The sequence below is a fragment of the Taudactylus pleione genome, unplaced genomic scaffold, assembly GCF_031769625.1.
Source record: "Taudactylus pleione unplaced genomic scaffold, aTauple2 ptg000041l, whole genome shotgun sequence".
NCBI lineage: Eukaryota > Metazoa > Chordata > Amphibia > Anura > Myobatrachidae > Taudactylus > Taudactylus pleione.
This window is the reverse complement of record NW_028284443.1, coordinates 66,465,087-66,488,725: the sequence shown is the minus strand read 5'-3', so window position 1 is coordinate 66,488,725 and position 23,639 is coordinate 66,465,087. Positions and strand designations below refer to the sequence as shown.

The following is a 23,639-nucleotide window of genomic DNA, read 5'->3' as shown; positions in this document are numbered from 1 at the left end:
CTCTAAATATTATTTTAATATTTACATTAAAAGTTAATTTTTAAACCTAATATATTTTTGAATATATATTTTTCTATGGGTGCCCCAACAAAGAGCCCTACTTTTTTCTTTGTGTTTGAATCATCAAATACCTGCAATTAGATGGACAAAGTACTTCAACTGGATCTATGGATCATAAATGGTTGCTAATAATATGCTTCTGATGTCCATCTTTAGGCTGGAGTGCTGGTGCTGTCTGACTAATCTAATCTATCTAATCATTATCTATCTAGTCCCCGCTTTCCTTTACTCCCCAGGTCCTGTAAGTGCCTAGGCACGTCACACATGGAATCACTCTCCTGAATCCATGACAACGGCGGGGCATCCCTGCAGAACACGCGCTTCCCGGAACTGGCCACGCCCAAGAGGCGGGGCGGAAGTGGGGACGGGAGGCGGGAGGCGGTGCAGTCCCTGGTGGAGGCTGGCGGCAGTGCAAAGCAGGGAGAAAGACAGCGCCGGCCACTGACTGTATACAGCCAGCTAGCTCCAGCCGTACACTGTATATAGGGAGCGGGAGCGGCACACAGTCCACCGGGGCACAGGTGTTGGGAGCTTCCGCGTGGGTCATGGATCATCAGTACCTTCAGGCTGCCAACCGATACCAAGTGGTGAGTGCTGTAGGGACCGTTACGTGGGGTGTGATGTCACGGGTGGATATGTAGTGACACTGCAGTGGGCCCGCTGCAATGCGTTACTATTGTATGTGCACAGTCAGTGACAGCAGCAGCCTCCCCCTTGTGTGACTGACTTGGACTATTGTGTCAGTGCTTTGTATAAGAATATAGTCAGTGCATTGTTGCGTCTGTGTGTTGTCCGTGCATTGTTGCGTCAGTGTATTGTGTTGGTCACTGCTGCTGTCTGTGTGTCTGGATGTGATGTGTATTACCTGTAAAATATATCTCTGTGCTCTTCTCTATGATAGTATAATTTGTTTTGATTCAACTCATCCAATTAATGTCTTGTGATTTTTTTTTTTTCTGTGTTACATGTTTCTTTTTATATAATATTATTATTATTATTATTATTATTATTATTATTATTATTATTATTATAGATCATCCCTGGCTAATCCAAAGCCTTATCAGCTTCTTAACCACTTAACTGGCTAATATTCTTCCAAAAACCGCTCAGAAATTATGTTTTTTATGATTGAATTAGGTCAAGAATATCTATTGATAACTTATCTGACACGACGTATGAGAAAAATATATCTTTGAAACATAAAAAATGCAACTTTTATTGTATACAGTGCATGAACTTGAACTTTAAACTAGTGATGGCCATGGAAGGCTGTGCAAATGATAACTGATAGGAAACCATATCTGTAGGAAAACCATTTATGGCTTAGCCATCGATGGTTGACTTTTGCGCAGACCTCATCAATCGGACAGCCACTGATTTTTTTTTTATTTTACAATATTGGACCCTCATCGATGTTGTGGCATCATTGTCGTGTCAATTGATGGTACATTATCAATATACTTGATTGATTTGGGATCACCATAATCAGAGTGAGTCATGAATTTAGTCCTATTATCAATATCGATTTTATATATAAAACCTGGTATTTTCTCTGATACTGTTACATCAATATTAATCACGGATCAGAGTACACTAGGGAGCAGAAGCTCTGGTATGTTTATTTGTCCCTGCAGCTGCTGGGTGGGTATACACTGGGGGCAGAGGCTTTCATATGGGTCTATGTCCCCAGCGGCGGCTGCTCACTGCAGCCAACAGATATACACGGGGGGCAGGGGAGCATCTATGGATCTATGTCCCAGGCGGCTGTTCGTCTCTGCATCCTCTGAGTACATTCTGGGGCAGCGCTGCATTTGAATTTCTCCAATGGCTGCTCCTCTCTGCAGCTGCCGTGTATACACTGGAGCCAGGGCAGCACTGCATCTACACTTCCCTGGCGGGTTTAGGGTGCCGCTGGGCTACACGATCGCTGTGTGCAGCAGTGGTCAGGACACAATGGGGGGAGAATCCAAAGATGCCGAGGGGCCAGGAGCTCCTCTGTGATTGGCAGCTGCTGGAAGATTATGTCCCGGCAGCCACCCAGTGGGCGTTTCTGACTGGTCCATGTTAGGGAAACCCAGTCTGCTGTGGTCGCATCTGCCCGGCAAGTGGTTAAAGTAATTGTTTGCTGTCTTTCTGTATTATCAGTGCCTCTCAATCCCCTACCCTTAAGTACCCTCAGCAGATCATGTTTTGAGGATTTCAGTCTGTGGAAGCAGATGGTATAGATACTGACCCAGCAAATAGACTACTTCACCTCTGCATGATTAAATAAATCCACAAACATGACTTGTTGATGGTACTTGAGGACTGGAGTTGTGAACCCCTGCCCTGAAGTCTTCTAACACACCAAAAGCCTTTTATGCTAATTGTGATGATTTCTTCATACATTATGTCTAAAGGAGCATACACACATAACGATTTTGTTACCAACGATTTTCTGAATGATTTTATGAATGATTATCTGTCAGATTTTTTTAAAGTGTAATGAATGATTTTTTTGAACTACAAACTATTTTTGTAACTTCCCTTAATGAAAATCGTTCAGTTGGTTAGTCAGATTGAACTACAAATGGGAACGCGCATGAACGATAATCGTTCAGCTTAAAAAGAAAGAACTCAGAAACTGAACGATAACGATGTCGTTATAGTTAAATTGTTCAAAAAATCGTTACGTGTGTATGCACCTTTAAGAATGCAGGCTATACTTATTGCTTGTAAGGCCCTAATTCTTCATTCAGTTTATGTGCTATAGCTTCTGATATATGAGTGGCTTAGATTAATGTCATACAAAAGATATATTTATAGATATTTTATTTTAAACAGTGTATTTGTATTATATTTAAGATCCTTTGTAAGCTTTTACAAGTAAACATGTTTTTGCTTGTCCTAAAGTATTTCGGTGCTAGTCTTTACATCAATTATTTATGAATAAGAATGAATGTGCAATAACTATTGTATTACTAAGTAAATTCTAATGATATGAATTGCAACACAGATTGTTTTTGCTATACTTTGACCTGTGTTTGCAGTGGCTGAGCATAGGGTGTAGTCTCTTTTCTGATAAGTCAGACAAGCAGAAATATCGTTTGAGTGGATTGTGTACAATGCAACTTATTTTTGAGGAGTGTTGTCATTCTTTCATATTGTACTATAATAGCACTTTACAAATATTATAAAAAATGGCACAGTTCTAAAAAATAAACTATATTGCCGTTCATATAAATATTTTCATAGAAAAAAAATAGATTACACTAATAAAGCAAAATGTAATGTCTCAGACAATCCAGTGTGCATAGGTTACCAACAGATAACCGTGTTTTGTTGCTATAAAGGAAATGCAAGCTGTTGTATGCTCTGCTATTTCAAAGTAATATTTTTTCCAGTAGGACAGTGCTATCTAGTGGCCTAATTATCAGAAAAACATATTTAATACCACTATCTGCTTTCTTCAAAATGTCAGGAAATCCCTGTAAAAACTTGTTTTCAAAATAAACAAAAAATGTGGTTTCCTGTAAAATAATTAACGTTCTGCAGTCTGGGGTTACTGCTTATGTTAATTTCATGTACTTCACTTTGCTTTATACAATATTACATCAGTGGCCTGAGGATGTAACTGTTTTTCTTTTCAAAAATTACATTTGTGTTTTTTTTTCTTTTAATATCTGGGCCTGATTCAGAGGTGGATGCAGTTTCAATTCTTTCGCAACTGGCCAATGTTTTCTCTACTGAGCATGAGTCTGAGCCACATGGCCCATGTGCTGAGATGGTTTTGCGATGGTGCTCGCAGTGTGGATTAGGTCGCAGTGTGATTGACAGACAGCGAGCATTTGTGGGAGTGGGTATGTTACTTGCAATGGACAAAAATGCAGGTGTTTTATTTGCGATGGTCATTCTGAGCAACCATAGGGTTGCTCATAGGTCTGGTGGTGCAATTGATGTTCGGCCGATACTGCGTCTTCAATTGCAAGTAGCGGATCTGAGAAGCTGTTGGTGGGCGTCTCTTTACAAAAGATGGTGGCAGTGACGTTTGCATAACTTCTCAGAACTGCTACGTAAGGAGATGCTGCACTGACGGCCATTGCGTCCACCTCTGGATCAGTCCCTCTGTCACTATTCATTTGCCCCTTGATAAATTTGAGCTTGGGTAAATACAGCACTCAAGTGAACCTTTTCCTGATCACCTCAGCCATTAATGCTCATAAGCTTAACATTAACTAAAGTACCTGAACCAAGGAGCAACAGATATCTATCTATCGCTGATGAGTAATAAAAGTGATGTTGTCACGTTGATAGTTGGAATGACCTCTGACCCTTACCACCAGTGTCAGTGATGTCACTTCCAAAGAGTTCCTGCATCACACACATCTACAGTCTCCATTCTTATTTCCCATGCATACTAATCGCATACCACCTTGTGGTCAAAACAAAGACTCTCATGAAAACCAACCAATGAAAATGTCACAACATTATCCACAACCAAAAATTGAACAGTAGAGTAGAGATGAAAGGAGAAAGACACATACAGAAAGAGAAAATCATCTGTACAGGACATCCAAATAAAAAGGCTACGCACGAGATGATCTCTTTGAACAATATGAACGATAACGATATCGTTCAACACTATATCATTCATATTGTTCCGTGTGTATACAATGAATGATCAACGATGCGCACTCCCGCTGGACGATAACGATATCTTTGGTTGTCCGTACATTGTCTGGTCAGAGATGTGGCAGGATGTCTTCACTAAAATATATCTATCATAGATATCTTTCAGTGTGTACACCCAATATCGTTTGTCCGGTACTACAGAAAGTTCAAGGGAAATCGTTCAGCGATATCGTTGATGCAGCACATCGTTCTGTGTGTACCCATCTTAAGTTCAATAGTAAAGATGAATAGAATAAAATATATTGCTAATCCAAATAATAGTGCTGGTAAGTAAAATGGACAGATGTCTGAATAGTGAAATGGAATAAGGGGTGGAGATAGAGAAGGAGAAAAAAGTGTGTGTGTGTGTGTGTGTGTGTGTCTGTATGCTGAAGAGATGGATGAGGAAAGAAAGCGAGAAATGCCCAGGTAGTACCGGGGACAACAGCTAGTACTTCTACCGTATATGATTATAACGAGAAGCAGACATGATACGTAGTTAGCTTTTTACATAAAAGGTTAATCAAAGGTGATTTACAATTTAAAGAGACTTCAAACATACCTGTATATAGGTTATAGAGCATTGAAACTATTTAATCAGAAAGGTGCCTGTTGCTACAAATACTTTTTCCTTTGTATTGTACTGTATGTGCAAATTACCCATCACAGTCAGTCCAGCAGAATACTTCAGCTGTGCACAGGTTTGTATACTCTGCCCAAACTTATCGACTTGTTACTTTTTGTACAAATATAAAAGTTTTAAGTATCCCCTTCTCATTGATCCTATTTAGCGTTAATTACTTTGCAAACCTTTTTGTTTTTTTAGTGTTTCAAAGAGTTATTTGCAAAATAAACTTAAAGGGTCATTCACACACAGACACATTACATACATCTTTATAGCTTGTTGCATTTCAGTGCGATTCCCAAAGAATGCAAACAGAGGGCCTGATTCAGACCCGGACGCTGTTTGCGGCCGCTCACTGGCTAAAAGGGGCCGGCTACTTAAATCATGCGTTCGCACTGTGTCACGTAAGGCCGCCCACTAAGTTAGCGAGCGGATGCACTATGCGCTCGCACCTGTATAAAGACGCCCCTTTGCCACTCGCAACACGCGTCATCTCCAGCAGTTGTAGGATTAATCGGGAACATCGAGATCCATCGGAGCTGCTCGCAGCGCTTGTGGTAGCCTTTTCCCACCACGACGTTGCGAGTAGTTCAGGCTAAAATACAACCTAGTCACGTGTGTAATGACGCTACTTCGCTGATTATGCACACCCATTAAACGCCGTTATGACGGTCGGGCACGCCTGCGTTCGCACATCCACACCCCCGTTTACAAGCACCATCCCCTGTTGCCACACACAAACGGCACATTGTCACTCAAAATAGCGGCCCGTATGCAGGCTATGCATTGACCGGTTCACGCATGCGCACTGCAGCTTATACACATGCGCAGTTTGCGAAAATTCGCTCATTGCGTGCGGCCGCTGCTTTGCGACCGGGTCTGAATCAGGCCCAGAGCCTCCTTGGAGAATTTTAATATATGCCTCATGATCACCCAATTTAAATAAGTGCAAGAGCTTATTGGCACCTGGAAAAACTATATATAGAAATCACAGGGGCTCTGCACTCACCATAATAAACAAAAAATTTCAGCTGCTCAATCAATCTAGCAGCACTAATCAGGTGCATGAAAGGGAGGGGTCATACTAAGTAGAAAAAGGAGGGGGGTTTAACCCCCTATTGTTCCTCAGCACACTGAATAGTACCTGCAACAATATATGAAGACTATATGGTCATAGAAATCAGAGATATTAGTTGCATGCATTTGCAAATACATGGGAAGCTGCTAGGCCACGTCACGGCTTCTCTGTCTCTAGCAGTCCCTAACACTAAGGGGTTCACATCCGGGGCGCAGTGCACCCTGAAAAATGTCCAGCCCTGGACCCCCCCAGGACATCACACCAAAAATGGAAAAAGAGTGACAGTGCAGTGTAAAGTATAGCTGTGTAAGACTAATTAATGAGTGTTGGAAAAAGGGGTTAAAATATATGTGAATTATTATATATATATTCAGCACCTCTCGCAGTCCTGCCGTTTTCACCTAAAAAATATCTCCAGGATTAGACCCTTCCTCACCCAGGATGCCACTAAAACCCTCATCCACTCACTGGTCATATCCAGATTGGACTACTGTAACCTTCTCCTAGCTGGCCTCCCAGTCTCTCACCTCTCTCCACTACAATCGGTTCTTAATGCTGCTGCTCGGCTCATCTTCCTCTCCAGACGTTCTACATCTGCTTCCCCTCTCCTTCAAGCCCTACACTGGCTCCCCTTCCCCTTCAGATGCCAATTCAAGGTTCTTACATTCGCCTACAAAGCCCTCACCAAATCCTCTCCCGCATACATTTCTGACCTTCTCTCCCTTCACACTCCCGCCCGCCCTCTTCGCTCAACTAATGCATGCCGCCTCTCTTGCCAACTGATTACTTCCTCCCACTCCCGCATCCGAGATTTTGCCCGTGCTGCTCCCTACCTTTGGAATGCTCTCCCTCTCCCCATCAGACTCTCCACCTCTCTACAAATCTTCAAACGGGCTCTCAAGACCCACTACTTCATCAAGGCCTTCCAGCACTCATCCTAACCCACCTCATGCTCTTTCCTTCCCATCTTCCCCTTCTGTGTCATGCCTGTCTATCTGCCCCTCCCCTTCTGTGTCACGCCTGTCTGTCTGCCCCTCCCCTTAGAATGTAAGCTCTCACGAGCAGGGACCTCTTCCTTCATGTGCTTCTCTTTACATTTTCTTCTACTCTCTACTCCCCATTAGGGCACCTAACACGGCAGCTTATTGTGAGTGCTTTAATCACTATTTCAGCAATGTATATAAGTTGTGTCCTTGTCCTGTACTGTAATGTACTGTATGTTACTTGTTTCTTGTTCACCTATTAGTTCTATGTACTATGTAAGGCGCTGCGGAACACTTGTGGCGCCATATAAATAAAGGATAATAATAATAATATATATATGTATATATTTACACACATTCCCCATAGAAAAAGTGCTTTTTGTTTAAAAAATTACCTCCATACACCCTCATTTTCCAATGTATTAATCACTGAATTCCTTATGGATGGGTCCTCTTTGATCCATGTGGACATCCACGTGCTCAATAAAAAATAAAATAAATAAAACATACATGCAGCTGAACTTGTTACCTGTTAGGGATCCACGCCTAAATGACAGGTTAAAGCCAGAGTAATGCTGGGCATGCACGTCCAGATAAAATGCCTGTCAGACCGACAGCTTTTTCAGACTGTTATGCTTAATTTACATTGCAGCTCCAGTTCTCGGGTATTCCTTTCCATTTGGAAGTTTTGCAACTGGTTCTCTGTATTTAGCAGACATTTCTCAAGGTTCTCACTCTATCCTTGCAATTTCCAAGCCATGCCATGTGCCTGGTCAAGTTTTTCCTTCAAAGATTCACTTTGCTCTGCTGCTTTATCCAGACTTTCCTCCAACAACACATTCCTTTCCGTCAAACCTTCTGAAACCGCTGTGGCTACAGCCAAGTTGGACTGGAGTGTCTGTATTTGCTCTTTTTCTCCTTCATCCACTAGAGGACACTGGAGAGCATAGACAGTGGGGGTATAGACGGTGCTGAGAGAGAGCTGGCACTTTAAATTTTAAGAAGTGTGACTAGCTCCTCCCCTTTTAGTTCATGCCGAGGGGAGCTGGATGTCTTTGCACATTTCTCCTCAGGGTTATGTAATTAGTTAGTAGCACTTTTGTGCTGGTTAGAAAACATTGAGGACAGACAGGCAGCAGCTGCACTGCCTGTCTGCGACGATGGAGCTGCCGGGGGGGACCCTCTCGCAAGTGCATGCACTTCGCCTGGGGTCCCCGACTGCTGAGACCACGTCTCCATTATAGGGAAGTTCCAAATGCCGCTGCGTGCAGCACGCATATGGCCCCATCAGTCACTACCGCCACCGGCAGCACTGCAGCTCCTGTGAGTATATCCTGGCACCCAGAGTAGCGGGGTAGCCAGGTTATTATTATAACAGGCGGTATAACATACCTGTGGCTCAACACTATGAGCACACAGCCTTAAACAAGCACGTGTGCGGTCCGACTCAGCCTCTGATCAATAGAACGGGGCATATAAACCCTGCAGTTACCGCTCCCTCGCAAGGAGCGGAGGCAGAACAGCCACTTCCTACTGGCAGCATTTTCATAGCGCCCGGCATCCCTGCCGTTCATTGCGCGCGCTGCACAGAGGCAGAACACCACTCTGCATTAGCTGTGGCTCAACAGGTTGAGCGCACAGTTTAAGGCAATAAATTGCTGTCGGACAGCGCGGGGAGTGTAACCCCGCAGGTACCGCTCCCACGCAGGGAGCGGAGGCAGAGACAGCCACTTATTAGTGGCAGGTCTTTCATAGCGCCCGGTGACATCACGGCCGTTCGCGCGCTCCTCTCTGCAGAGCAGTGGCTCAACAGGTTAAGCACACAGTGTGATGCAGTAAATCACTGTCTAACATAATGTCTGACAAAGCGGGTAAACCCCGCCAGCCACTTACTCGTGGCAGCTCTTTCAGCCAGGTGACGTCATCGCGCGTGCTGCAGCATTGTAAGACAGCCAGCGCAGAGACCAATAACTGATTGAGGAGGCGGAGCTTAGCTCCGGAGCACTGTTATTCCTCCCAGCGGCCCCAGCGCTTCTCTGGTAAGGTGCTGGCGGCCATTACACGGAGGGACTCTGCCTGTTGAAGATAGAAAATGCTTCTGCAATGAGACTGGTAGCCTAAACGTAACTGTAAGTACACAGTGGGGTTTAGGTGGTCAAAAGGGCATTTACGTATTGCAATACTACCTACTATGCCTAGTGTTTTCTGGCACTGCTAGGACATACTTGCCAACTCTCCCTCATTGTCAGGGAGACTCCCTGAAATAGTAGCAATCTCCCTGAAGAGTCTAGCTATCTCCCTCATTTCATCCTTACCCCCATTATGAAGCTGTTATATTAAAACACAGAGATATATACATTCAAATGGGATCATTAGTGTAATTTCCTTGCATTGGTTATTATAAGGCACAATGATCCCCATGAATTTCTGAAAAGTATTAGTGTGTTTTCATCAACAAACAGATCTTACTAACTGCTTTTGGGCTGGTTTACATTTGGATGTAAGTCAGGTTTAGGACACGCCTCAGATTTATCAGTACACACCCACTGTAACATGCGCTCATAGGTGCTGCTTTCACAATCTCCCTGAAATGCTTTTTCAAAAGTAGGTAAGTATGTGCTAGGAGCGCTATAAGGGCAGGGTAATGTCTAAATCCCCTTCACCGAGAGGGCCCTGACGTCGTCAGCCAGTGTCCAGCGTCATTCCCTGCCATCCAAGTGGATATAGAGGGGGATTATAACCATGTAGCGAGCCACCGTGCCCGAAGCGTGGCGAGCGGACAACAAACTTGTGTAAGTGGGGACAAAGTACCTCTTTAGCTGGCTGTCATGGGCAGGAACTGCACTTCTGCCCTCACTCATGTCACTTCCAGGTCCCTAGCGCGAAGGGGAAATACAGCCAACCATAAGGGCAGGTGTGGCTCTCTCCTGTTTGTCTGTATACCAGTTTCTTCTGTTGACCTCTTTCATTACACTGTTTCATTACTGTTGTGTGTATGGGGTCTGTATGTGTCATGAGGATCTAAGGTGTCTCTACATACTTGCAAAATTTTGCATTACAATATCTAACTCCCTATTGTGCATGTCGTAGCCCTGGGGTTCGATAACCCGCTGCGACTCTGGCTGGGTGGATTTTGTGTGTTCTCCCTATACAAACATTGCAAATGAACTTCAGGGATGTCGGATTCGCCGTCTTAGATGCTGCAGGTTACACGGGATAATTTGTAATTGTGCTGCCGTTAGGCAGCTTATGCAGTCAGCATAATATACAACGAGCAGAGCCCTTTCCCGTACCACTGATCAGCGTCAGACCCTGGCGGTGCAGGGGTAATTACATTGCCTTATATATAGAGGAGCCGAATCTCAGTATGGGATTCTGAGAATATTTTCTGCAGTCCGCCAGGTATAGCAGATACAGGAAACTAGACCTACCCAACAGTTTTCTTTGTCAAGAAATAAGACATGCTATTGCATCTCCAGTTTCAATAAAGCTGGATTAGGTTCTGTTGTCAACTAGGGAACATTCGGATAAATAACTTTCAGATGTTCTGGCGGTTTTTATCTTTTTCATGCATATACACTTTAGCAGCTGTTTAAGACATGTCTTTTAAAGACATCGTACGGGAGTTTGAAGTATGTACAGCTGCAAGTGTGATACCAGGGCCGCAACTAGGGGGGGGGGGCTGGAGGTGCACGTGCACCGGGTGCGCCGCTGCACCCAGCGTCAGTGACCTCCAGCCCGGCGCCGCAGGGAGACTCTAATGTGGGCGCCCGCTGAGATGTTATTACCAGCGGGCGCCCGCTCTTCTCTGCAGCGCCGTGCTAGCCGGAGGCTGGAGTTCTCTCCTGAACTCCAGCTTCCGGCTCTCCCCACAGGCACTATGGGAGTGATGTAATGACGTCTCTCCCATAGTTCCGAGGAGCAGCCGGGCGGACCCAACGGCGGCGGTCACAGGAGCAGGGTTTTAGGTAAGTATTTTTTTTTTGTGTGTATAAGCGGCACTATGGGAGCATTACCAGGGAACACTACAGGGGCATTATCAGGGGGCACTACGGGGGCATTACTAAATGGGCACTACAGGGGCATTACTAGGAGTATTACTACATGGGCACTGCAGGGACATTACCAGGAGGCTCTACAGGGGCATTACTAGATGGGCACTACTAGAGGGCATTACTATATGGGCACTACAGGGGCATTACTATTTGGGCACTACAGGGGCATTACCATATGGGCACTACAGGGGCATACTATGGGAACATTACCATATGGCCACTAGTACAGGGGCATTACCTCAGCGGGCATTACTATAGGTGCACTACTGAAGGGGCATTACTATGGGGGCACTGCTGCGGGGGAATTACCAGGGGGAGGGGGGCGCCAAATTACTGTCTTGCCCCGAGTGACAAAAACACTAGTTTCGGCCCTGGTGATACTGCGTCCTGTTATTGTAATCTACATGAAGGACATCGATGGGGGTAGATCCTCTTGTATTCGTCTACCTCCCCCTAGAAGTTCATATGCAGAATCCTCGTTTCAGTCCTTTAGTGCTCCGGGTTGTTCACAGGTTCATTAACTCCCTGTGGTTCCGGAGGTCGGGGTAGAGTCCTAATAAGGTTCCCAGAGGAGAAGAGAGTTTTCAGGACTTCAGAGTAGTATGAACGGATTATTGTATGGACGATTGGGTCCGGGATTTCTTCACTCGAGGATTCAAGCTTAACTCTTTAGTCTCCTCCTCTACCTGTTTACACAGGTTTGCCAGTTTCCAACGACAGAAGTATTGTTTTACAGCAAACTACACACTAGCTTCTATCCGCTAGAGTGATGGTCCAGGTCCCTAGATAGGTCAAACCTACTCTGAACTTTTAGAATCTCATTTTAGTCCTAAGGATGTTCAAGTTCAACATAGAGTGTCCCTTCAGATAAGGACCAAAGAATGGTGAATCTCGATATCTATGTATATCAAAGACTATTTTTATCTCTTGTACGGCCGCCTCACTAGGCGGTTATGAGATTTGTTTTTCGTAACTCTCATTTCCACAAACATAACGACTCTCCTTCAGAAAATGGATCACTATTATAGACGATCTTTTGCTGAAGGGCCCATTACAGGGTCTAATTACTGCACAATGTTACACGACTTATCGTCATGGGTGGTTTCTGTATTTTTCCAGGTCTCATCTGCAATGACGCAAATGGCCACCTGATGCCAGAGTGTTCCTTCATCATGAAATTTCCATCCAGGACATGGTGAGGACAGTCTTTTTACATCATCTGGTATTGCTGCATGTTTGCACTCGACTCCTGGAGAAGATGGTCAAGGCATTAGAGGTTTTTTTTTTCCTTATGTTGATTTCTCGCCAGGATTTTTTTCCGCTAGTCCTACTCAGTGAACAGGATCCTATCTTTTCCTTCACCATCAGGTAAAGTTAAGTCCCTCAACTCAGATACCCTCTTCTAGTGGTTGAATTCGATATTCCTACTGGACGGTAAGAGAATAGGAATGGGGGATGGGATTCTTCTTACCACAGACATGAATCTGAGAGGAGGTGAAATGGTGTTTTTCAGGAACAGCACTTCCAAGACCGCTGGGTACCACTGGAAGCGGGTCTACTGATAAACATATTGGAATTGCGGGTAGTTTTGTATGCTATTCAGACAGCAGATCACTGGTTGTGGAGCCATGCAGTCAGGGTCCAGTTGGACAATGCCACGACAGTGGTGTACATTAGTCAGGGCGGATCTAGACGTCCGGAGATTTTAAAGAAATAAGCCGCATTCTAATCTGGGCAGAAAGGCTTGCAATGGCTATCTTGGCAATCTTTATCTTTATGTTGTTGAAAATTGAGAAACCGAATTCCTCAGCTGATAGGACATGGATCCAGGGGAAAGGACACTACACCAGCAGGTCTTTTATTTTTCACCAATGGGGGTCTTCCCTAGGTTGACCTCATGATATCCAGACAAAATCATCAAATCAAATTACTTTATCTTCTGCTCAATGACAAGAGACCCAGAGGTAGTGACAGTGGAGGCATTGTCAACACCGTGACTGTTAAAGATTTGTCTGTCTGTTTCTCCCATTTCCTCCCTCGATTTCTACACTAGGGAGCAGTCCAAGGTTCTCTTGGTAACTCCGGATTGCCATAGCAGATCTTGGTATTTCATCCTTCAGCCACTGTTGATCGACGATCCGTGGCCTATACCTCTGGGAGAAGTTCTCTTACTTTGGATTCCTTTTGGCCTATCCACACTAAGAGTAGCGTTTGATAGAGGGGCTCTTAATAGGGCCATTTTCATAAGTACAGGGACCATCTAGGGTAAGCCCTACTATATTTAGAGCTAGGAAGGAAGGTACTTCTAAACATTACTTCCATAATTGGAATACTTATGTTTCATGCTATGAATGTGGAGGGGCTCCTCCTACAGAATTAAACCTAGCCAGATTTCTGCTGTTTCTGCAGGCTCGTTTCTCAGCCGATCTGTGGTTGAGTTTGCTGAAGGTTCATATTTCAGCTCAAATGGTTTTATTTTGTTTTTCTTCCAGAAGTAGTGAGTCTGGAATACCGGAGGTTCAGATTTTTCTACAGGGTGTGATTCGGTTGCAATCACTTTTGTTCCCACTGCAGCTCTTGTTATTTGGATCTTGTACTTTTTCCTACAGTTTCCTCTGTTCAATTTTTTTTCTGGTAGTTGGTGGACTTCAAATACCTCTCAGGGTATTGAGAAATTCTTCTCACGCTGGCATCAACCAGGAGGTTGTCGGATCTGGGAGCTCTATCCGGACGGCTTCCATACTTGATATTTTATGAGGATAGAACGCAGCTCCATACAGGAATGGATTTTCTTTCAAAAGATTTTTCGGCTCTCCACATCAACAACCTATTGTGGTACAGGTTTCTTCCACTACACTCTCCTTCGTCAGGATACTTGGATGTTGTTAGTGCTTTTAGTTTTTTATGGGGTACTGCAGTCATATGTAAAGCAAACTCTATTTGTTTAGTTTGCTGCTGTTTGTCCTGGTTGGCCAGCTTCAAAACTGTCACTGGCCCACTGGATTTGTCTTACTATTAGTCGTGTTTCTATGGCTTCTTCTAGGGAGTCTCAGTTTTGTCTATGACAACGCCACTCACTCTGTAGGTTCCTCGTGGGCACCTGTTCAGAGTTTTTTCCTTTACCAAGCGGCTTTTTGGTCTGGCTTTTATTCCTGTATTCTTTTTCATAGTTTTCACAGGTTTGCGGCCACTGCACCGCAGTATGGCCAGTCTGTTTTGCAGGGTTCTCAGCGCTTTCACGCCCGTAATGGGAGCTCTGGGACGTCCCCACTGTCTATGCTCTCCAGTGTCCCCTAGTGGATGAAGGAGAAAACAGGATTTTGGTACTTAACGATAAATCCCTTTCTCCGATTCCATAGGGGACACTGGACGCCCACCTTGCGCTGTTCCTTCCTGCCAGGGTTGGGGTCTTTTTCTTTTGTCTGTTGGACACTGGTTGTCTCTGGTGGTTTTTCTACTTTTCACCCTTTTCCTATGTTCTGTGTACTTGCTTCGCCTCCTCCTCTTCCGTTTGTTTTTTCTCCCCTCGGGCACAGCTTTCTAAGACTGAGGCTTGGGGGGGTATAGAGGGGGAGGAGCTAGTCACACTTCTTAAAATTTAAAGTGCCAGCTCTCTCTCAGCACCGTCTATACCCCCACTGTCTATGCTCTCCAGTGTCCCCTATGGAATCGGAGAAAGGGATTTATCGGTAAGTACCAAAATCCTGTTTAAAGCTTGCTTCAAGATGGGCAACCTCCATGTCTCTCTTTCCTCAGTCTTTCTCCCACTGCGAATGAAGTCTGCAGCATCTGTAGACATCTCCCTTCTACTCTACAAAGCTCTTCAGCCAAAGCATCTCTCTCTAATTCACAGTTTTCCATCTTTACATGTGTGGACTCAATTTAAGAGTCCTTTTTTTTTTTTTTCTTTCAACACCGTAGTCAGATCTGCCATTTTCCCTTGCGTGCACTCTGCATCACACTGATGTCTCTGGACACATTCTTTCAATTCCTCCACTTCCTCCTGAAGGACTACACACTTTTCATGCAATTCAACTATGTATTGCTTTAATACGTCATTTTTTGCTAGCAGCACATCATTCTCCTACTTTATCATAGACTTTAATGCTTAAGCTTCCTCAAAGCATTCAGACCGCTAATTTGAAGACTGTCTCTTTAACAGCTTTGTCTTTTTTTTTCTTCCTCCTGCATAAATGCCATTTTCAAACAGGATAACTCACTCTAACGTCTTTTCAGTTTGCGCACGGACCGCCGCATCACTTCCAAAGAGTCAGGAGAGTCGGAGGAGATCTGTTCTGCAATTGTTCAGAACGGATCTCCTTTTCTAAAGCTGTCGCACAGTGCAGGGCTGTGTGGCCGCATGTGATGCAGTCTTGCCAGCTGAAGCTCTGTTGGCTCTGGTCACATCACATTTAATTAATCAGGTAAAGGGTTAATTAGCTAGCAGGTATGCTCCTGCTATCTCTGTTGCCAGTTATTTGGGGTTCAGGATTGTTTCCCCACTTTTTCTTGCCCTTCTCTCAGGTCGCATTTTATAGAAAAGTCACACACCCTCGGCATGACTACTGTGAATTGACATTACCAATTGAATCTTGCATTTCTCAGGTGTGAGCATTCGTGTCATGTATGCAAATTTCATATATCAAACTTTCACCTAATTGACCCTCTAGTGCTACATGAATTTTGCAAATACAATATAATATGCCATAGGCAAGTATAAAAGGTGTCTAAAATATATATATTGATTAAGTCCTAGAGACGAAACGCGTTGGTTTTGCTGTACCTTGATCCTCCTTGAATGGGCAGATAAGCATATAATATTTATTTTTCTTGTATGTGTGTTTTTTTTTTTACCATTTTATGTCACCGTGTTATTAAAAAAACCTTTTTTTAACATTGAAAAACCTACTATGACCTCTTGATTGAGCTATATTTAGGAAAAGATTGTTTCCCATAAAAAAGGGTCTAATTTGAGTTTTCTTTGTGTTCTATATAATAACATACAGTGCGGTACAATACACACTGTTGGTTCTTTTTTTGTTTTTTCCTTATATTTCTCCCAATGGTCATATGACCGAAGAATTCTTTACCAGATAAGTAGTGAAATAATCCTAATTTTTGGTTCATGTATATATTTTAGACACTAGTAGGCGTTTTTTTTTTTCATATATATTTTTCTATTTTATAATCCACAATGAGTTGAATGGCGTCACTCACGGGTCCTGTACAGTAAGAATCACGCTGACAACTGTGTCACTCTTGTTCGACGTGTCCGTCAGAAGACACTTTTTTTTTATCATTGTATTCATCCCTGCCTGATGACAATTAGAATACATACAAAGTTGTACAATACTGCATACATTGTAAATGTATCTTCATTCAGATGGGTCAATCCAATTTGTCGCGAAGGGTGTGAGTTGCCGTTGCCATGGTGTTGAAACTCTGGTAACTACACCCCATCTCACATCGTGGTCAGCTTCCAGCCCGTATTCGCTCTTTTTTGCTCGCAGCCCTATGGGGCAACAAGCCGTTTTGAACGAATTAAAGCTGCCTTAAAGGGTCCGTTGAAGCTGTTTTATTTCTTGGTGGTCGAACCGCTTTTGATTGATTGGCTGATTGCAAATATACAACTGATGTTGTACGTAATTGCCTGCCTCTACCACCAGTGATGAACAGATACTAGATACATACAAGAAACAAGCAGCAATAAGGGAAACCTTATTTCATCCTTATTTCTCAGTGACCAGTGTGAGAGGCATTGAGGTGAAAGTGATTATGATTTTAATTTTTATTCTGTACAAAGTTTAAACACATCTTAGAAACTTTATGTACAACGTAAATGTATATTATCATTGTATTTGTTACTCTCTGGAGGTCATTTACAAAGTGCAAAGTCTACTGCATGCTGGAAAGCGGGATAAAGAACGGAAGCATTGGCTGTTTTACACTAAAACTGGGTACACAATCCTGGATTGTGACCAACGGAACGATATTTCGGTCAGCCATGCACACACTATATGATAGTCTAGTGTGTGCGGTCACACGATATATGTGTCCGATATGGCGGCCAGATCCGCCATATCAGATGGCATGTCGTCTAATTTGTACCCAGCTTTTCAGATTCTTGTCTACCCATGCTGTAGTATGTGGCACTGCTTGCTGTGTCTCACTCTTCTATATCTTTGTATTTAGATGAACCAGAATTGTAATTTATGGTCTTTCTTGCTGTTAAATATATTCCATCTGTGCATACATAAAACAATAACCGATAGTTAAGCCAAAGGAGAATTTAACATTTTTCATGTATTGAAGCCATACTATATGTGGGTTTATTCAGTTCCAGATTTGTGGAGATGCTGCTTAATTCCAGAATGTTATGCCTGTGATATTAGCATAAAAATACAGCAAGACGAAAAGATTATTTTAATAAACGTTAGCTGCTTTTATTTTGATTTTCTGATTACTAATTTTATATAGATAGTGACGCAGCCAGGATAAGTACGGAACTGGACTGAACAATTGGGCCTGGGTGTCAGCTAAATTGACAAGTAGGTATGCTGACTTCACAGTCAACCTTAAAATGCAACTTAGCGATGCCAAATATGCATATGTTTCACATACATTCAGCTACACCTGCACGTTAATGCAAACTGTGTGACTGCAACTTTGTACATAAAACATGCTGACACTGTAAAATGATTTAGGGGTCTACGTACTAATAATATCTGTACTGCCGCAATTATTATGTATCTATCTTGCAGGTGATATTTTAATCATTAATGAAAATATCCCCGCGATGTACAAAGGGGGGGGAACTTGCAGTCAAATCCCCGACAAATTGTAGAAGCCTTTCACAGAAGTGAAGGACTTCTCCAGTGGAAGCTGACCCTGCGCATGCGCACAGTGTCAGCTCCTGGAGCCGGCCAGGGGCTGCGGGGGAGCGATCGAAAGATCTCTCTCCTACCCTGGAGCCTGCATAGGCTTAAATTTGTTTTACACCATCTGAAGATGGTGTACACTACTCAGGGCTCTACTCTTATAAAAAAAAAAAAAAAGCAAAGCTTTTCAGAGTTTAGTACATAGGGGACAGATTGTAGTCCCCATTGGGACTGCGATCTCTAGTGCTAATTAGCACTCTGACTGAGATTTCTGTGAAATCTCCAGCATTGTGCCATTAGTACATAGGAACGATACATAAAATTGTGCATCATTCGTAACGACCAATCGTGTAAAAAGTGTCGAATTTAAGTACTATTACACTGCCGATGCGCGTCCCCGGCGTCGTGTATCGGCATCGCAGATCAACTGAACCTGCAGTAAGATTTTGACCTATCATGTAGGATTTGGCACACATCGTACACTGTTTTGCTTGATGTATGATTGCGATTTACGATGTCCCTGGCCACTCTCCTCCTCTATTTTCTGACAGACGGGAGAAGAGGAAGCATCAGCATCGTCTGTCTTGTGGAGGCTTGCCTATAAAAAGTGAGTAATCCCCTGTATTCTATATACACCCTGCACCTCCAATGCCCTGCACCCCCAATGCATAGTAACCACCGCACCCCCAATGCGTATTAACCCCTGTCCCACAATTCATAATAACCACTGCCCCCCAATGCCTATTAACCCCTGTCCCACAATGCATAGTAATCACTGCCCCCCAATGTGTATTTTAACCTCTGCATCCCCAATGTACTCTCTGCCACCAACGTACTAGCCCGTCAATGGTTAATATCCACCGCACCCGCAAGGTACCCACTCCCCTAGCCAATGTTATGACCGTGTAGGACAATGCAAGTTGTCCCCCAATAGTTTTTTTTTTTCAAAAAAAATCTATGAAACGTGTAAAAATGTATTTCGCACAAATTTAAAACATATCAACTCATTAAAATAATTCAACAGTTAACATTAAAACTTTCAAATTTAATTTTTTTTTTTTTATCTTTCTATTTTTCCACAGAAATGACAAGTGCAAGAGAGCGTCAATTTGTGACACGGTTTCTCGAGCGCCATGGCACCCACGAATGTCTTTGGCAAATCAAGGGGCCCGATTACAGCAACAAAAATTAGAGAGCTGCTGAAATTGAAGAACTTGTCACTTTTAGCAAGACTTTTCCATGTCGAGGCTTCCCCGAAGTGGGTGAAATCTAAAATTTGCGTACAGTGTACGTTAAAGAAAATGGAAAGCAGCAGGATTCGCGGGCGTCTGGAGCTGGGACCGATGAGGTCTACACCAGTAACCTGTGGTACTTCGACCTTCTCAAGTTCCTGCACGAGCAGGATCCGCAGCGCCCATCTCAAGCACTTATGGTTGAGAATGTCCCTGGGGAGTAGCAAGAGGACTCCACGGAAACAGAACTTCAGTTCTCTTTGGATGTAGTAAGTACAGACATAGGGCCATATTCAATTAGGCTGCGAAAAGTCGCCGAAGACATCATCTTCGAATGTTTCAATTATCCCGGTATTCAATTTCAGACTGTTTTACATGGCGAAAAAAAGTGCAGAATTGGTTTAGGGATGCAGGCTTAAAAAAAATAGCCTGCACCCCTGGGAATAGCCCCTAAAAATGAACTGTTAAAAAAAAAAATAGGGACACCCCAAAAAAATTATGGGGAACAAGTATTTAAATAGCCAAATTATTTCAGGGGGGTTCCCGAGTATGCGGCAGGTGTTTTAAAGAATGCGGGTGGTAGTGGCAGGTGCATTTTTGAAGAATTTTCAAAATGCACTTCAGGGGCTTAAAAATATGCTTACCCTCATTTTCATGTACCCAAAATTTGAAGGGCATATTTTTTTTCCCCAAAAAGAAAACCTAAGTGCTATTCTTCACCCCTTCTTCACAGGCGCAAAAAAACACCTGCCGCGGCTATTTAAAAACCTGCCTTCCCTTCAGTAGCTAAAACGGGGGTACCCACAGTGATCCCCCATGTCTGGACATCTTTAGGGGGTCCCAGGGACAATTCCCAAAAATTACCATTTTTTTTTGCGAAACGTACCTTTCCGCCGGCTCTCATTTTCGCACATTCCTAATTGAATACGGGGATAAAGCGGGCACTCGCCCAATACTTTATCCCCGGAAAACCTCTGATGTGGAGCGAAAAGTCCGTGCTGCACTTTTCGCTTCAAATTGAATACCCACCATAGTGCATACAGACAATGCAAATGTTTTTTAAAACTGCAATAGTCCACAATTGTCCATATCACACTAGCGGATACTGTCCTCCTGCCATGGTACTGTCCCCACTCCATTAAAGTAGGCCAAGTATGGGAAGCCGATGGACGAAATCCTGACCGCTGGCTTCCCGACTGTCTAATTCCGGCAAGGTACTAATGACGCCTGTCATTAGACCTATGCCGGTAGCCCGACACGTGGCATACTGATTGAAGGTAAGCCGGGTGCTGGGCGCGGACAACCGCAGGGAGGGTTAGGTTAGGGGCTCCCAGGGGGGACTTAGGGATAGGCAGCCCCCCGGGAGGGTTAGAGTTAGGCTAACGGAAGGGGCGGTTAGGGTTAGGCCCCCCCCCCCCCCTGGGAGACTTAGGGTTAGGCTACGGGGAAGGGATGGTCAGGTTTAGGCACTTGGGGGGAGGTTAGGGTTTGGCACACCTAAAGGAGGGTTAGGGGGAGGAATTAGGTTAGCGATACGGCTGGCGGTAAATCATACTGATTCACAAGGTATTCCTCCCTGACCTCTTAAGCCCGTGCAGTCCTGGTTGACTCTACAACTGCAGATGGGACCACAGAGTGCATTTGCAATGTCTCCTGTGGATGTTTGGGGTCGTCTGCCAAGCTGTGTCTACTGTCATCTGTTGTATAGACAGTTTTTCGTAGGTAATTGTGGAGGACACAGCAGGCCAAGACGATTGAATCTCTTTTGTCCACACATAGATTTATAGCCATATGGAAAATTCGGAAACAGTTGCATAGAATACCAAAGTTGTTTTCCACTATCCTCCGTGCCCTGTATAGACTGTAATTGCAGATGCGCTTTTCTTTTGTCAAGCCCCTTTGCGCATATGGCTTCACTCTAGTTTAGGGCGTGCTTTGTTGCCTCTGTATTTGGCAAATTCAGACGGTTGGTGTTAAGTCTTTCATAGAAGAGGGTTTATTTAAATTACCCTCCATCAGAAGCACAGCCATTTTTGCCCACATTAACTAAAAAACTCCTAATTGACATTCACCTCCGCCATGAGCACTATACTAAAAAAACCCTTATAATTGTAATGCCTGTGGGCAGATGGGTTAATGCGGATATGTTTGCCTCCTCTGCAGTTGGGGAAGTTCCACCTAAGATCAAATTCCTCAGCAATGGTCAGCCACTCCTCCACTGTTGTTGGGAACTAGAATAAAGAAAGGAAAAAAACAAAATCTTAGAAAACATGTTATTAACATTCATCTTTTCTCTCTTTCCTCCAACAGTCTACAACACCAGACCTTGACCCCCTCACCACTAGTCCGCAAATGGCCACCCATAGCGAGTTTGAGGCCGACTTTCCCCAGCCTGCTGCTAGACTCCGTCATTACCAGCGCAAGTCCCAGGCACAGCAAGATCCGCTGCTTGATCAGGTCGAGCAGGCACTACAAAAGCCCCCGGACATGTTTGACCACCTGGGCACTCACATAGCCAGTAGTCTACATGAAATGGACGAAGGTCAGCAACTCCATGCCCAGAGGGTCATATACGAGACAGTGATCCTGGGGTGTATGAAGCAGCTGGGCACAACAACTAGGCTGACGGATGAGCCTCTACCCCTGACAATGGTGCAGCCCCGCTATGGGTTATCCTCATCGGTCATACCCACCACCAAGCTACCATTCCTCACATCTGAGGCCAACCCCATCCCACCCTACACTGAATCCCACTTAAGTTACTACTGAAACCACCAACCCCTCCACATCCTCCTCTGAGGTTCTATACAGAGCCATGTTGGCGGAGGAAGAGGAGCCACCCTATTAAAATATCAACAAGTTTTATTTCCCAATAGCTGCTGCATGGTATACGGTGCGCATGATGCGGATTTGACAGGGTCACTAAATGCATGGCACAAGGACAGATTGGGGAATCCCGGGGCCTCAATCTGGAATGCCGCTGTGTGCTTCTTGGCCTATTCAATCCGTCATCTGGCACACCGTATAACTTACAGCTGGCTAGCTATTGGGAGAGAGAAAACTTGTTGATATACCAGTTATTATACATTTTAAAACCATGTTGGTTTTGGATACCATTAAAAAGCAGCCATGTTGGTTTTGCTTTTAAGTAATATTACATTTAGTGATATTTACAACCATGTTGGCTGAGTTTTTTCCATCAGTGTGAAAAAACAAACAAACAATAAAAAAACAAAACATTTTCTTTCACCAGAAACAAGTGTAGTGTTTTTACTCACTTTAAAGTAGTGGAACTTCAGGACATTCACAATGGCTTGACAGGTGTCCGGTATGATGCACCCCAAAGCCTGGGAGGAAATGAGGGTCCCAAACTTCAGGTCTTCAAAGGGCCTTCCTGTAGCCAGATACCTCAGGGTAGCAATGAGCCTCTCCTCAGCCGGGATGGCCCTCCTCCTGCTAGTGTCCTGCCTCTGGATATAGGGGGTTACCAGACGCAGCAACTCCTGGAAGGTGGCATCATCCATACGTAGGTAATTGCGGTAATCGTCCCGGCTGTTCTCCCTAATCTCCATCAACAGGGGCATATGGCAGCGAGTCTCCCTGCTCATCAGCCACTCTTTGGTCCAGCTGGACCACATCCTCCTATCCTCAGCTCAATCACCTTTCAGCTTCAGATAGCCATAGGCTAGCAGAAGCTTATAGCGATAGGAATCCATCAGCACAAAATGTATTTAGTATAGAACAAGCACAATAGCAATGTACAGCTTTCAGCAGGTTATAATACAAAGCCTCACTAGTCACAGAGCAGAGTGTGCCCAATGGATGCTGCCTTTTATACCCCCTAGATAAGCTCTCCCCTATTGAAATTCTAGCAGATGCATTGTGAGGTTGTTTACTCATATATGATATATCTGAAACGATTTGCAAACGCTTAAGACACATCTAATCGTATGCTCGTTTGTACAATCATACCATTTTTTGCCACAAATCGTATAGAATTTCAAGGGAAGAGTTTTCAAGGGAGTTCGTATACGAGATTGCATCTTATACAGATCGCACCATGTATGGGGGCACCTTT

The 23,639-nt window shown here is 44.0% G+C and overlaps 1 protein-coding gene across 3 annotated transcripts in view; it reads left to right on the top strand.

Moving 5' to 3' along the window:
- Nucleotides 1-400: 400 nt before the first annotated feature.
- Nucleotides 401-23,639, top strand: part of NDFIP2 (Nedd4 family interacting protein 2) — a 345,019-nt gene continuing 321,780 nt past the window's right edge. For 2 of the 3 annotated variants that reach the window (XR_015872919.1, XM_088459031.1), the window contains exon 1: nt 401-647. Coding sequence is in view for 2 of the 3 variants with exons in the window: in XM_088459031.1 (XP_088315157.1) it covers nt 606-647 (42 nt within the window). In the remaining variant the exon portion in view is untranslated. The remainder of the gene's footprint in view (nt 648-23,639) is intronic. The other variant, XM_088459043.1, reaches the window with a different exon arrangement.